Source organism: Carlito syrichta, unplaced genomic scaffold (genome assembly GCF_000164805.1).
Source record: "Carlito syrichta isolate Samal-C Ts95f unplaced genomic scaffold, Tarsius_syrichta-2.0.1 Scaffold303117, whole genome shotgun sequence".
NCBI classification, from domain to species: Eukaryota; Metazoa; Chordata; class Mammalia; order Primates; family Tarsiidae; genus Carlito; species Carlito syrichta.
This window is the reverse complement of record NW_007247213.1, coordinates 2509-16501: the sequence shown is the minus strand read 5'-3', so window position 1 is coordinate 16501 and position 13993 is coordinate 2509. Positions and strand designations below refer to the sequence as shown.

General features: G+C 47.4%; 1 protein-coding gene across 1 annotated transcript in view; it reads right to left on the bottom strand.

The window, feature by feature from the left end:
* LOC103260112 (cilia- and flagella-associated protein 46-like) overlaps positions 1-13993 on the bottom strand; it is a gene marked incomplete at its 3' end in the record, with an annotated part of 70512 nt that overhangs the window by 54030 nt on the left and 2489 nt on the right. The window contains exons 4-9 of the mRNA XM_021712183.1: positions 13118-13214; positions 11624-12122; positions 10527-10650; positions 9869-9963; positions 8858-8968; positions 7075-7174 (exon numbers count right to left, since the gene is read on the bottom strand). Of these exons, the coding sequence (XP_021567858.1) occupies positions 7075-7174; positions 8858-8968; positions 9869-9963; positions 10527-10650; positions 11624-12122; positions 13118-13214 (1026 nt within the window). The remainder of the gene's footprint in view (positions 1-7074; positions 7175-8857; positions 8969-9868; positions 9964-10526; positions 10651-11623; positions 12123-13117; positions 13215-13993) is intronic.

Here is a 13993-nt window from a genome sequence, read left to right as displayed (position 1 = left end):
CAAAAGAATTCTGTCAAAAACCTGCTTGCACTGATAAAGGACTTTGGAAAAGTCTCAGAGTACAAAATAAAAGTGCAAAAGACAGTTGCATTCTTATACAACAACAAGCAGGCAGAGAACCAAATAAAAAGCATAATCACAATAGCCACAAAAAAAATGAAATACCTCGGCATCTTCCTAACCAGAAAGTGGAAGACCTTTATGGTGAGAACTATAAAACACTGCTCAAAGAAATCCAAGAAGACATGAACAAATGGAAAAATATTCAACATGATTAAGATGTTCATCATACCAAGGCAGTCTACAGGTTCAACACAATACCCATTAAATTACCAACATCATTTTTCTCAGACCGGGAAATGACAATACAGAAATTCAAATGGAAACATAAATGACCACACAGTCAAAACAATCCTTATCAAAAGACACAAAGCAGAAGGTATCACACCTCCAAGACTTCAAACTTTACTATAAGGCTACAGTAATCAAAACAATCTGGTATTGGTACAAGATCAGGCATATAGACCAAAAACCTTTTTTTCCAGAAGCAAAAACCTCAATTTCTCAACAGACTCATCTTTGACAAAGCCTCCAACAACTAACTACCACTAGGGAGAAGAGAACCTATTCAGTAAATGGTGCTGGGAAAACTGGCTGATCACATCCAGAAGATTGAAACAGGACCCCTACCTATCACCATACACAAAAATTAACTCTAAATGGATCAAAGACCTAAACTATAAGAATCTTAGAAAACACAGGAGACACCCTTATGTAAATTGGAACTGGTAACCAGTTGCTGATCAGAACCCTAAGAGCCCATACCATGAGAAATAAAATAGACAAGTGGGACCTCATCAAACTGATGACCTTCTGCAAAGCAAAAGAAACCATCAAGAGAGCAGGGAGATAGCCCACAGAATGGGAAAAAATTATTTGCCAACTGTATATCTGACAAAGGTTTCATGTCTAGGATCTACAAGGAACTGAAATGCACCAAAAGGAAAAAAAACAAACAGCCCCATTAAAAAGTGGGCAAAAGACCTGAATAGACACTTTTCAAAGGAAGATATCCGGGCAGCCAACAGACACATGAAAAAGTGCTCAGCCTCACTCATCATCAGAGAAATGCAAATCAAAAACACATTGAGATAACACCTAACCCTTGTAAGAATGGTCATTATGAATAAAACAAAAACAACAGATGCTGGTGAGGATGCAGAGAAAAAGGAACGCTTTTACACTGCTGGCGGGAATGTAAACTAGTGCAGTCTCTTGAGAGGACTGTGTGGCGCTTTCTGAAAGAACTAGAAATTGACCTTCCGTATGACCCTGGAACTACAGGCATGTGCCACCACACCTGGCTAATTTTTTGATTTATTGTAGAGATGAGGTCTTGCCAAGTTGCCCAGGTTGGTCTCGAACCCATGGGTTCAGGCACTCCTCTCACCTAGGCCTCCCAAAGTGCTGGGATTATAGGCATGAGCCACTGTGCCTGGCCCCTTTTTTAGTTTCTTAAGATGGAAGCTGAGTTCACTGATTCTTGAGAGGCATTTTGACACTAAATACCTTATGATTTCCATTAGAAGTTTTCTTTGACTCATGGGTTATTTAGAACTGTGTAGTTTCCAATTATTCAGAATTTTAAGTATCCTTTTTTTTTCAAATTTAATTCTACTGTGGTCAGTGAATACTTTGTATGACTTGAATACTCCTAAATATATGTCAATTTTTAAACCTAGAACATAGTCCGTCGTGATAATTGTTTCCTGTGCACCTGAGAAGACTGTGTATTCTGCTGTTCTAGGTGCAGTTTTTTATATGTCAATTAGATTTCATTGGTTGTCTAAGTCTTTCATGTCCTTACTGATTCTCTGTAAACTTGTCCTCACAGTTCTATCAATTTTGGCTTCATTTATTTTAAACTGTTACTAGGTGTGTAACTTGCCTGTCATCCCAGCACTTTGGGAGGTAGAGGCAAGAGGACTGCCTGAGTCCAGGGGTTCAAGACCAGACTGCGAAACTTGGCAAGACCTCATCTCTACAATAAATCAAAGAATTAGGCAGGCATGGTGGCATGTGCCTGTGGTTCCAGCTACTTGGAAGGCTGAGGCAGAAGCATCACCTGAACCCAGCAGGTTGAGGCTGCGGAGGCTGTGAGCATGCCACTGCACTCCAGCCTGGGCAACAGAGATTCCTACTTAAAGAAAAGAAAAGAAAAGAAACGATTATGTCTTCTCTATTAACTGGCCACATCTATTTATTTATTTTTTACTTAGAGTTGGAGTCTCACCCCTTCGCCCAGGCTGGAGTGCAGTGGCACCCACGCTCACAGCCACCCCAGGGTCAACCTCCTGGGCTCTGGCGATCCTTCCACCTCAGCCTTCCGAGTAGCCAGAACTACAGATGTGCACTACCACATCCAGCTATTTTTTATTTTATTGTAGAGAAGAGGTGTCACCAAGTTGCTCGGGCTGGTCTTGAACTCGCAGGCTCAGGCAATCCACTCGCCTCGGCCTCCCAAAGTGCTGGGATTACAGGCTGAGCCACCGAGCCTGGTCAGTTGGCCACTTTTAAAAGACCCTCTTCATCACTAGTAATTTTTTCTCTAATTCTTACTTTGTATAACACTAATGTAGCCACTCCAGCTTTGTTTTTGTCAGTGTTAGCATGGTACATTTTTCTTCATTCCTTCGCTTTTAATCTACTTATAGCTTACATTTAAAGTGGGTTTCTGGCAGGCTGCATAGGTTTTAGTCCTGCTTTTTTTCTCCCAATATGACAGTATGTGATTTTTAATTGGGATATTTGGGCCACTTACATTTAATGTGATTACTATACAATTGGATTTAAATCTGCTATACCATACTATGTATTTTCTACTTGTCCCATCTTTTTATTATTCTGTTTTGTCTCTTCTTTGTCTTGTTTTAAATTAACTGATTATCTTTTATGATTCTGTCTTCGTCCACTTGTATTGCCATAAAGGAATACCTGAGGCTGCGCAATTTATAAAGGAAAGAGGTTTGCTTGGCTCACAGTTACACGGGCTGTACAAGAAGCATGGTGCCCGCATCTGCTTCTGGCGAGGGCTTCAAGCTGTTTCCGCTTATGGTGGAAGGCGAGGCAAGAGGACTGCCTGAGTCCAGGGGTTCGAGACCAGCCTGGGCAACTTGGCAAGACCTCGTCTCTACAATAAATCAAAAAAGTAGCCAGGCATGGTGGCATGTGCCGGTGGTTCCAGCTACTTGGGGAGCAGCACCACATGGTCAGAAGAAGGGAGGCAAGAGAGAAGAGAGGGAGGTGCCAGGCTTTTTTCAGCAGTCAGCTCTCAGGAAAACCCCCAGAATGAGAACTCAGTCATCATCACAAGGGATGAGGGATGATCCCCTCCAGCCTAAACCCCTCCGCGATCCCTTGTGATAATGACTCCCACCTCCAACACAAGGGATCAATTTTCAGTATGAGATTTGGAGGGGACAGATATCCAGACTACACCAGATTCCACTCCATTTCCTTTGTTAGTTATTAACTGTAATGGTAGCTTGAGGGAATAGGGTGTATATCACTTATTTATCAGAGCCGACCCTGAGTAATATTATACCACTTACAGTATATGCATATTATTTGTCAGGTAAGTGCAGCAGACCCCTTTTCTGCAGGGGGTCTGCTCCAAGGCCCTCAGTGGATGCCTAAAATCACGGATAGCACTGAACCCAAGTGTTGCCGATCGGAACACGTTCCTGTCCTTGTCTTCCACCCATAAACGTAAAGCCTTCTCCATCTTAACTAGGCACTTATCATGTACTGTGGCTGTAACTTTTACAGTTTGAGGTGCAACAGCAAAACTCGCATGATTTTCTTTTTCCCTCTTCACAATTTCACAGAGAGAATATTCATTCTTCATTCTAGATGGTAACCCGCATACAAGTTGTATTAAGTCAAGACTTTCACCCTTTCATGGAAAGGAAGCACCTGAGAGCGGGGGTCCCCAATCCCCAGGCCATGGATTGTTAGGAACTGGCTGGCACAGCAGGAGGTGAGTGGCGGGTGAGTGAGTGAAACTTCATCTGTACTGACAGTCACTCCCCATCACTGGCATTACTTCCTGAGCTCTGTCTCCTGCAGATCAGCAGCAGCATTAGATTCCCATAGGAGTGCAAACTCTGTTATGAACTCTGCTTGCGAGCGATCTAGGTTGCACGCTCTTTGTGAGAATCTAATGCCTGATGATGTGAGGTGGAGCTGAGGCAGCGATGTTAGCACTGTCTCCCATCACCCCAAGATGGGACTGTCTAGTTTCAGGAAAAGGAGCTCAGGGCTCCCGCTGATTCTGCATGATGGTGAGTTGTATAATTATTTCATGATAGATTACAAGGTACTAATAATAGAAATAAAATGTGATGCACTTGAATCATTCCAAAACCATCCCCCACCCCAGTCCGTGGAAAAACTGTCCTCCACAAAACTGGTCCCTGATGCCAAATTAGTTGGGGACCACTGCTTTACGGCTTCTCTGGCATATTCAAATCATTGTTCTTGCACTTTGGGGCCGTTATGAAGTAAAATACAGGCGACCTGAACACAAGCACGATAAAATGGTGACAGTCAATCAGATGACTGAGATGGCTTCTCTGTGACTGACAGGCTGGAGGCCTCTCCAGAGTGTCTTCACATCCCAAGTGAACTGGGACGGACAGTCTAAGATTTCGTCATGCTACTCAGAAGGGTGCGTAGTTTACAACTTATGAATGATTTACTTCTGGAACTTTCCACGTAATACTTTCAGACCACGAGCAACCCAAACCACACGTGAGTGACACCACTGTGTAGAGGGAGAGCTTTTCGACAGTATTCTTTCATTTCTTCTCTGTTGCCTTTATGCTGTCATTGCAGTACATTGTATTTCGAAGCCCCGCACCATGTCCTTAGTATCTTTGTTTTAAACAGTCAGTTGTCTTTTGAAAAGCTCTAAATACTTTTAAAAGTCTTTTCTAAAAATTCTTTGGAGTCAGGGTGTCGCTCTGTCACCCAGGCTGGAGTGCAGTGGCACAACCACGGCTCATCACATCCTTGACCTCCTGGGCTCAAGCGATCCTCCTGCCTCAGCCTTCCAAGTAGCTGGGACTACAGGCAAGTGCCACCACACCTGGCAAATGTCTTAAATGTCTTTGTAGAGACGAGGTCTTGCTACGTTGCCCAGGCTGGTCTCAAACTCCTGGGCTCAAGCGATCCTCCTACCTCAGTCGCGTAAAGTGCTGGGATTACACATGTGAGCTACCATGCCTGGCCTTAAAAGTCCTTTAGACTTATCCTTGTGGCTTTGCTTTCTGGTATACCTCATTCTCTTGCGTAGACCCAGTTTTCCATCTAGTATTATCTTCCTTTGACCTGAAGAACTTGCCTTAAAATGTCTTGTTGTCGTGTAGTGTGGGTCAAATTCTTTGGGTTTTTTAATATTTCAATGAATCTTTAAAACCATTGTTTTTGGCCAGGTGCTGCAGTGGCTCACGCTTATAATCCCAGCACTTTGGGAGGCTGAGGTGAAAGGATTGTCTGAGCCCATGTGTTCAAAACCAGCCTGGGGAAATTGGTGAGACCTCATGCTACAATAAAATTAAAAAAAAAAATTAGCCGGGCATGGTGGTGCTTGCCTATAGTTCCAGCTACTTGGAAGGCTGAGGCGGTAGGATCATCTGAGTCCAACAGGTCAAGGCGGCAGTGGCCGTGAGTGTGCCACTGCCCTCCAGCCTGAGTGACAGAGTGAGACTCCAACTCAAAAAATGAAATAAGATAAAATAAAATCATTGCTTTTGATTTTGAAAAATATTTTCTCTGGGCTTAGATTTTTAGGTTGATAGTTTTATTTCAGTATCTTAAAGATAGTCTTCAATCTTTTGACTTCCTATGTTTCCAACAAGAAGTCTGCTGTCATTCTTAATTTTGTTTCTCAATATATGATGTCCTTTACCCTATATTTGAAGATTATCATATTTGGAATTTTGGATCATTATCTCTTCAAATATTTTTTTCTGCTTCCCCATTTCTCTTCTCTCCTTCAGGGATTCCCGTCACATATACAGTAGTTGGTTTGAAGTTGTCCCAGGGCTCACTGATCCTATTTTTCTTTTCAGTGTTTTTCCTCTCTGTGTTTCATTTTGGATAGTTTCCATTGCTGTATTGTCAAGTTTGCTAATTTCTTCTTCTAAAATGTCTAATCTGCTTTAAATTATATCCAGTGTATTTTTTTCTTTTTTTTAAAAGCAGGATTTATTGAGAGGACAGAAAAACTTCCACAGTGAGAAGGGACGCAAGGGGGATGCCCTCTAGTGTATTTTTTCATCTGAGACAGTGCAGTTTTCTTTTCTTTTTTTTTCTTTTTTTTGAGTTGGAATCTCACTCCATCACCCAGGCTGGAGTACAGTGGTATTCTCATGGCCACTGCGGTCTCAACCTGCTGGGCTCAGGCAATCCTTCCGCCTCAGCCTTCCTGGGAAATCATCAGCTATGTTATCAGGCATTGATCCTCTTTTTGCCTAATAATGCTGTGTATGTGTTACCTACACACACATACCTATGATAAAGTATAATTTGTAAATTAGATACAATAATAGATTAACAATGATCAATAATAAAATAGAACAATTATAACAATATATCATCATACAATTTATGTGTATATGATCTCTCTCTCTCTCTTTCTCTCTCAAAATATCTTAATATTTTCAGACTGCAGTTGGCCAGGGGTAACTGAAACAGCAGAAAGTGAAACCACGAATAAGGAGGAGACCACTGTATATGATGGAAATGTCCAGTGACATTTTAAGCAGCCCTTAAAGTGCACTGCAGGGACAGCTGGGGCAGTGTGAACCAGTGCCTACGACAAAGGTAAAAAGGAAGCAGCCACACTGTGGAAGCTGCACATAAGAAAGACAGGAATGCAATTTGCCAGCCACGTGTGCAGCGCCCTTTGGGGGACAGCGTTGCGAACTGCTTTTCCTTTCCCTTGCTGTTCTTCCAAACGCACAGAACATCTGCCCTTCCTTCGTCAGCGGTGTCATTAAAGCCACTTACCGTGCTTTCGATTGTCTTCAGGTCTGAGAGGCAGTCAGAAGCAATCCCCACACATTTCAAGGACAAAGAAAGACGAGCTAATTCAAAAAGCAAGAGCACTCTGTAAACAAACAAACAAAGCAGAAGTGGTTCAACACAGAGAAAGGAAAAATGCACCTGCCATTGCTCAACCAGAGGCGGGAATCAGGGTAGACACCACAGCAGTAAGATGAAGAGGAACAAAAAGGAAATGGAAGTGGCCAAACAGAAATGCTTCCGTGGCGGCCCCAGCTGGGCCTTGGGCTACAAGGCCAGAGACTGACCTTCGGAACCCAGGCCAGGACACAGAGGCGGAGGGAGGCGAGGGGGCTGTGAGTCCCTCTGCTCGCCCAGCGCTCAGCCCTACCCGCCTCCTCCGCCCCCGGCTCAGCCTCTGGACCTTCAAAGCCCTGGCAGGCCCGGCCTCCAGCCCGCTGGCCTCTCTGTCCAGATCTGGCGCCCAGGCCTGCGGGGCAGGCCCGGAAAAGAGAATCTGTGCAAGGACAGGTCACCGGTTTTCGGTCCTTCCTTGGTCTTAAACTAGCGACATGGCGTTTTTCCCACCCAGAATTCCAGACACAGACGCCCGGTCAGCAGGGCCCGCCACAGAGTGCTGAGAAGCCCCCGGGATTCTCAGGGCTCCCAAGGGCTGTTCCAACGGGCGAGGTGTGAGGTGGCAAGCAGGGCACACGGGTCTCTTCCAGAACCCGGGAGCAGCGACCTCGCGACGCTCAAAAGAACTTCAGGTGACCAAACACGAAACGGCTCTGGCTAGCCTCGGCAGCCACGGCACAACAGAACTGGAAGCTGGCACAGAAGAGAGCCACGGAGACGCCGGAGGGGCAGCACCCACACACGGGGCCGTGGGCAAAGGAGGTGCCTGCAGGTGAGGGGTCCGAGACACTGTCTGGGACCGAGAGGGCTCTTGGTAGCCCCAGCTGTTCTTGTCTAACGAGGACTGGGGGAACAGACCCCTGCCAGCCCTGGGAAATCCAGGAAAGCACTTTCCAGATTCTTCAGGCAGCCTCGGTTGGGCGGCTCACTCTCGGCATCCAGCCCAGGACTTGCCCAAACTCTGAGCCGTTCTCAGAGGATTCAAGAAAGCCCAGCATCCAGACAATCTAGCCGGAGAAAGGCTCGAGAAGCAGGTATGTCCTTCCACCAGCAAAACACATCTAGTGCCGCTATTCAGAAATATGCAAGAAGATGCTGGAAGAACTGGAAAACACCTAGTGCTTAGAAATTAAGCTTGATTTTTAAAAGTAGGATATGAAAGTACCCCTAAACAGTGCAAATCTCAGAATACAAAAGACTAGAAGGCCGGGCGCGGTGGCTCAAGCCTGTAATCCCAGCACTTTGGGAGGCTGAGGCTAGAGGATTGCCTGAGTCCTGGGTTTCAAGACCAGCCTGGGCAACTTGGTGAGACCTTGTCTCTACAATAAATCAAGAAATTAGCCGGGCGTGGTAGCATGCACCTGTAGTTCCAGCTACTTGGAGGGCTGAGGTGGAAAGGTCACCTGAGCAAAGCAGGTTGAGGCTGAGGAGGCCGTGAGCATGCCACTGCACTCCAGCCTGGGCGACAGAGTGAGGCTCCAACTCAAAAAAAAAACAAGACTAGAAAGAAATTAGCTTAAACCTCCAGAATGGCTGACTTTTGCTAAGGTAGTTCTTGCGGCTTGTTCTTCTTTTTTCACATTATCCAGGTCTTACCAAACTTTGTACAATGATTCTGTAGATGTAAAATCAGAAACACATAAACACTTACTTTTCTTCTCTGACTGAAGGAAAGCGCTGGTGATTGTAATGACATAACTGTCTGTAGGCCTTCTTCAGGAAGCTGTCGAAGTCTTCTGGCAAATCATTCTGGTCCATTTTTCTAGAATTAAGGCAAACACTCCTCAACTAAAAGATCTCATCGAATCGATTCAAAGTCTCCGAAGAGAAACTCTACAAAATTGTGTTTCCCCCTAAACAGGAGTCTCCTCCAGTTTCCCGGGCAAGTGTTCACTCTTGCTCATTCCATCTTCTCCAGTTGATACGTGACCTGCCCCCACCGCTGAAACGGAAACCCTCCGGCAAGGTGTGCACACACTCTTCTGCCAGGGCCAGTGCCGCCCACGGGGCCCCCTTTGATGAAGATGCTTGGCCCTCTCTCTGCGCAACTGCTCTGGGAGCTGGGGCCGGCATTCCTCTGTCGCTGGGTGAGATCTCCTCATTGCTATCCCCATCCAGACACACAGTGACGTCCGCACTCCCAGCACCCAAACCCAGTGAGCAGTGACCTCCCCACTCCCCTCAGCACCCAGACACACGTCCCAACTCCCTCTAGCTGCCACAGAGGGTCTCCACGGTCCCTTACAGCAACTTACTTTCCGAGTATAACCTTCTCTCCATCCACTCTAACCCGCTCCCATCAAAATTTGCCTACACAGTACTCCTGTTTTTTTCCATTTCATGGTCAAGTCACAAGCCTCAGGGCCTGACTGATGCCGCTGGTCACTCTGTGCTGCTCCGCCCATTGTCTCTACTCAGCTCAAAGGCTCCACGCTCCCTCCCTGGCCTTTCCCTCTCAGCGATGGGAGGACGGCAGGGCAGAGGACTGGGCCTGGCTTTCAGACCCTCACACCCTGATGCCGCCCAGGCTCCCACATCCTCCAGGTCAAGGCCAAAGTCGCCTCCCACTGACCAGGGACTCCCTCACTTGGAGGGTGCAGAGTCATCCTGCGCTCGGCGCTTGGAAAAGTCACCCTTCGCTCTCCCTCCCAAAGCTACTCACGCTTTCAGCATATTAATATAAAAAGAGACTGTGAGGCTGATGGAAGTTTTCTTTTCTTCCTTTAACTGAAGCATGTCCATTAATTCGTGACGAACCTGCTGGGAGGTGGAACAGAATATTAATCTGAATGCCAACGATTAGCTAGAAATCCAGATTTTCTGTCTAGACGTTATATTGTAAATATTCCCCCGGCAAAATTAATATGTGTAATTAGCATGTATCTTCTCATTAAGTTTTATATTTAGCTTTTCAGCTATAACTTAAGCCGATCCCCTATAAGTAAAGAGGAGAAGCGAATGAATGCTTCTCGTACACGTTCTTTTAGTAATTACCTGTATCTTTAGAAACTTTCATTAGCTTTTTAAAAAAATTCAGTGATGATACAAAAGAAGTATTCAGAGCAATAGTAAATGCAAAATGTCTTGTTTTGTTTCCAAATGTCTTGGCTATATCTGTCTTCACATAGAATGAACTGCTATTTCTTTTTAATTTATTTATTTGTTTTGCTTATCTATGTGTGTATGTAAGTTTTTATACCTCCCAATTAGTAAACTTGTATGTGATTTTTACGCATAGTTTTCTGAACAATGACTTTTAAGAAAATGATTTCTTTTACCTATGATTTTTACTACATATTTACTATATATTTACAACTTACCATAACAGAGAATATGTGTTGATACTTGTGTGGCACGTTGGATTTTATGAAGGGGGCTGCAGTGGAACAGAATTTAGCTGCCTCCTCTGTTTTTCCAGCTTGCAGGTAGCACTCAAGAAGTTCCCTGGATAACACAAAAACGGTAGAGATTCAACATTGTTGAAATTGCTTTCTGCTGCAAATGTCTAACAACCAGGTTATTTGTTCTCTCTCCTAAAATGACTTAAAATTATACTTGCATAATTTTTGTGTTTCACCAAAAATTTAGGAAGATACCCTGGGGTCCCTCTTTTGGCCATCACCAGGGGCTATGGCTCTTCCGGAAGGGCCAGCAGAAGCCACAAACGCTTGCTACTGCAAGCATCAGGAGAGGGGATGACTGGCCTTTTAATTTCTAGGATACTTTAAAATGACACTTCAAAAGAGAGATTTTATCTGCATTTACAATCTTGCAAAGTTCTCCAAATGGCCTCCGGGCTCTGGATTGGACACAAGTGTAGATTCTCTGGGGTGGGCACAATTCAGGTGTCCAGCGTCAACACTCACCCAGTTGCTGGCCTGTAGCGAGAGTTCCCCAAACAGAGAAAAGCTCCGACTGACCCCCTTTCAGTTCACCCAGCGCAATGCCCATGTGTGCTTGTTGACAGCCTGTCGCCGTGGCTTCTCAGGGTAGCCAGTGTGCTGTCCCCATGGCTATTCCTCCATGGGCCACCTGGCCACCTAGATGGGCGTGTGCATTCCGGCTTTGTTTTACGTTGCTCACATGTCTACTACATTAGCATTTTGCCGAACTAAGATTTTAAAACCATGAGCCAGAATTGGGGCCACAGACGCACACTTCCTTTGCTGTGAGTCTAAGCACATCCTTTTGTTCGGCTGTGACAGCCATATAACCAGGACACAATAAATGTCACCTACAGATTCTTGAGAAACAACCTTTGAACAACACACACAACTTGTGACTACAAAGGAGAAAGCACGTGACAGACCCCAGCAGCGTGAAATAACAATCCAGTTGGGAGAGGACGGTCTGGACTCTCGGAGCTGGCCGTGCGGGCTCGCTCAGAGGCCAGGAAGGGCAGGACAAGCCAACTCACAGCATCAGCTCAGCACGCCACTCCTTGTCTTCTTCCTCGGTTTGATTTAACACGTTTACAATTTGGGAGAGGCTGGGGATCAGATGGTGACGACATCCAGGCTTAAGAAACGGTCTCACCATTTGCCAGTAGAGGACTGATGCGTTGTAGACCAGAAAGTAATACCTGCAACGCAAGAAGGGGAAGTCTGCAGAGACGGTCAAGACCTCAGGCTGAGACGCGAACCCTCGGGGCTCCCTGCCGAAGGGAACCTGCATTCTCTCTGTCTCCAGCAGATGGCAGCAGCCCCGTCTGAGAAGCTTCGGCCTGACCTGCAGGAGCACCAGGATGCAGGGCCAGGGCCGTGTCGGGGGCAGCCTTGCTTTAAACGCGCCTGGCCCCAGCTGCGGTGACCCAGGCACAGCCCCTTGGGTCTGGGCCTTCAGTGAGTCATTCTGCAAACTGATCAGTCTCCACCCTCCCCAGGAAAATGCACCGCTGAGCAAGACCTCCTTTGACTCTAGGGATAGACAAGAAGGAGTGAGGACAGGGGGAATCAGGAAAGGCTCCTGGGGCCGGGCTCGGGGGCTCAGCCTGTCATCCCAGCACTTGGGAGGCCGAGGCGAGTGGATTGCCTGAGCCCGCGGGTTCGAGGCCTACCCGGGCAACTTGGCGAGACCTCGTCTCTACAATAAATCAAAAATCAGCTGGGCGTGGTAGCGCGCGCCTGTAGTTCCGGTTACTTGGAAGGCTGAGGCGGAAGGATCGCCAGAGCCCAGCAGGTCGAGGCTGCGGTGGCCAGGAGCATGCCACAGCACTCCAGTCTGGGCGACAGAGTGAGACTCCAACTCAAAATAAAAAAGAAAGAAAGAAAGGCTTCCTGGAAGAGGTGGCATCTCTGCTGTGACCTGGAAGATGACCAGGAGTCAGCCAAGAGAGAAGTGGAGGGAAGACAGAGGAGGGGAGGAAGCTTCGGGGAACAAAGCTCCTGTACCCGGGCCCACAGTGTGAGTGGAGGAGGGTGGGCTGGAGAAGTAGGCTGGAGAAGGGTCGGGGCTTCTCCCACAGGCAGCAGGGCAGGCAGCAGAGCCATCAGACGGACTGAGGTAAGGGGACCCAGGCCAGGGTCCCGTTCTCATACTAGGACAGGACCCAGCTTTGTGCCAGTTTTTCCAGCAAAGGAGGGGAAGTGCGAGGTGTCCTGACCAGGTGGGTCACGTCTGCTGGGAGGGGCTCTCAGCTCGGAGGGGTCGTTTCCAGGGGGGTCTGTTGTGTCTCCCCAGAGACAGGCCCACCAGAAGGGGGCTTCTCTTCTCCGGTGAGCGCCTCTCCCCTGATTCCTGCTGGCCCCTGCACGTCCTCAAATGAGGCTCCTTCCCGCCTCCTTCGCCGCCACCCTGGACAACCGAGGGCTGCCCACTGTCCCCTCCTCCTCCCCCAGGACCCTCCCCACACAACCAGGCCCCTTCCTGGAGGGGGTTCTGACAACCCCCCTGGCTCCCATCACCGCCTGACCCGTGCAGGGTCCCCAAGAGCCCTGCAGCCCAGCATTCTCCAGCCGCCTCCCCAGGAGGGCTCCACATTCTGCTTCACAGCTCCAGGACGCCGTGCCCTTTGGGAACACTCAGTGTCCTCAGAACCTCTGGTGTGCAGGGGTCCTCCCTGTCCCCTGTCTCCACAGAGGAAGAGCCTGGGAGCTGGCCCTTTAACCCCAGCACTTACAACAAGGTGTGGACAGAGACGGCCATCCACAGACAGGCAAGCAGATACTGGTAGGTGGAATGGATGAAACTGCAACTCATATCTAAATCTCCTTCAAATGTGTAGCCTATTTAAATATGCTGTATTAACCTCAGTGTGTATGCAAGCTTAGCAGCTTCAATAATGATCTTTACTTTTGAGGAATGAGGCATTAATCGAGTGGAAAACGGCCGGCGTTTCAGCAGAATCGCCTCTACAGAGATAAGGCCTCGGCCAGGCAGTCCACCAGGGAGCCGCCAAGGGAAGGAAACTGAGACCTGGGACTTCTCCAAGCCAGATGTTGACCCCAGGAGGCTAGGAGCAAGGGAGCCCTTCGAGGAAACAGGCAATAGAGGCCGTCTAAAACCTTGAAAACTGCTGAACGCAGAAGAGGATGTGACTCAGGGAATTTCACAAGCCCAGTTCCACGTGTTCACAAGACGAGTGTTCATGCATTAAAAACACAAACTGGCCAGGCTTGATGGCTCAGCCTGTCATCCCAGCACTTTGGGAGGCCGAGGCGACTGGATTGCCTGAGTCCACGGGTTCGAGACCAGCCCAGGCAACTTGGTGAAACCTCGGCTCTACAATAAACCAAAAATTAGCCGGGTGTGGTAATGCACGCCTGTAGTTCCGGCTACTTGGAAGGCT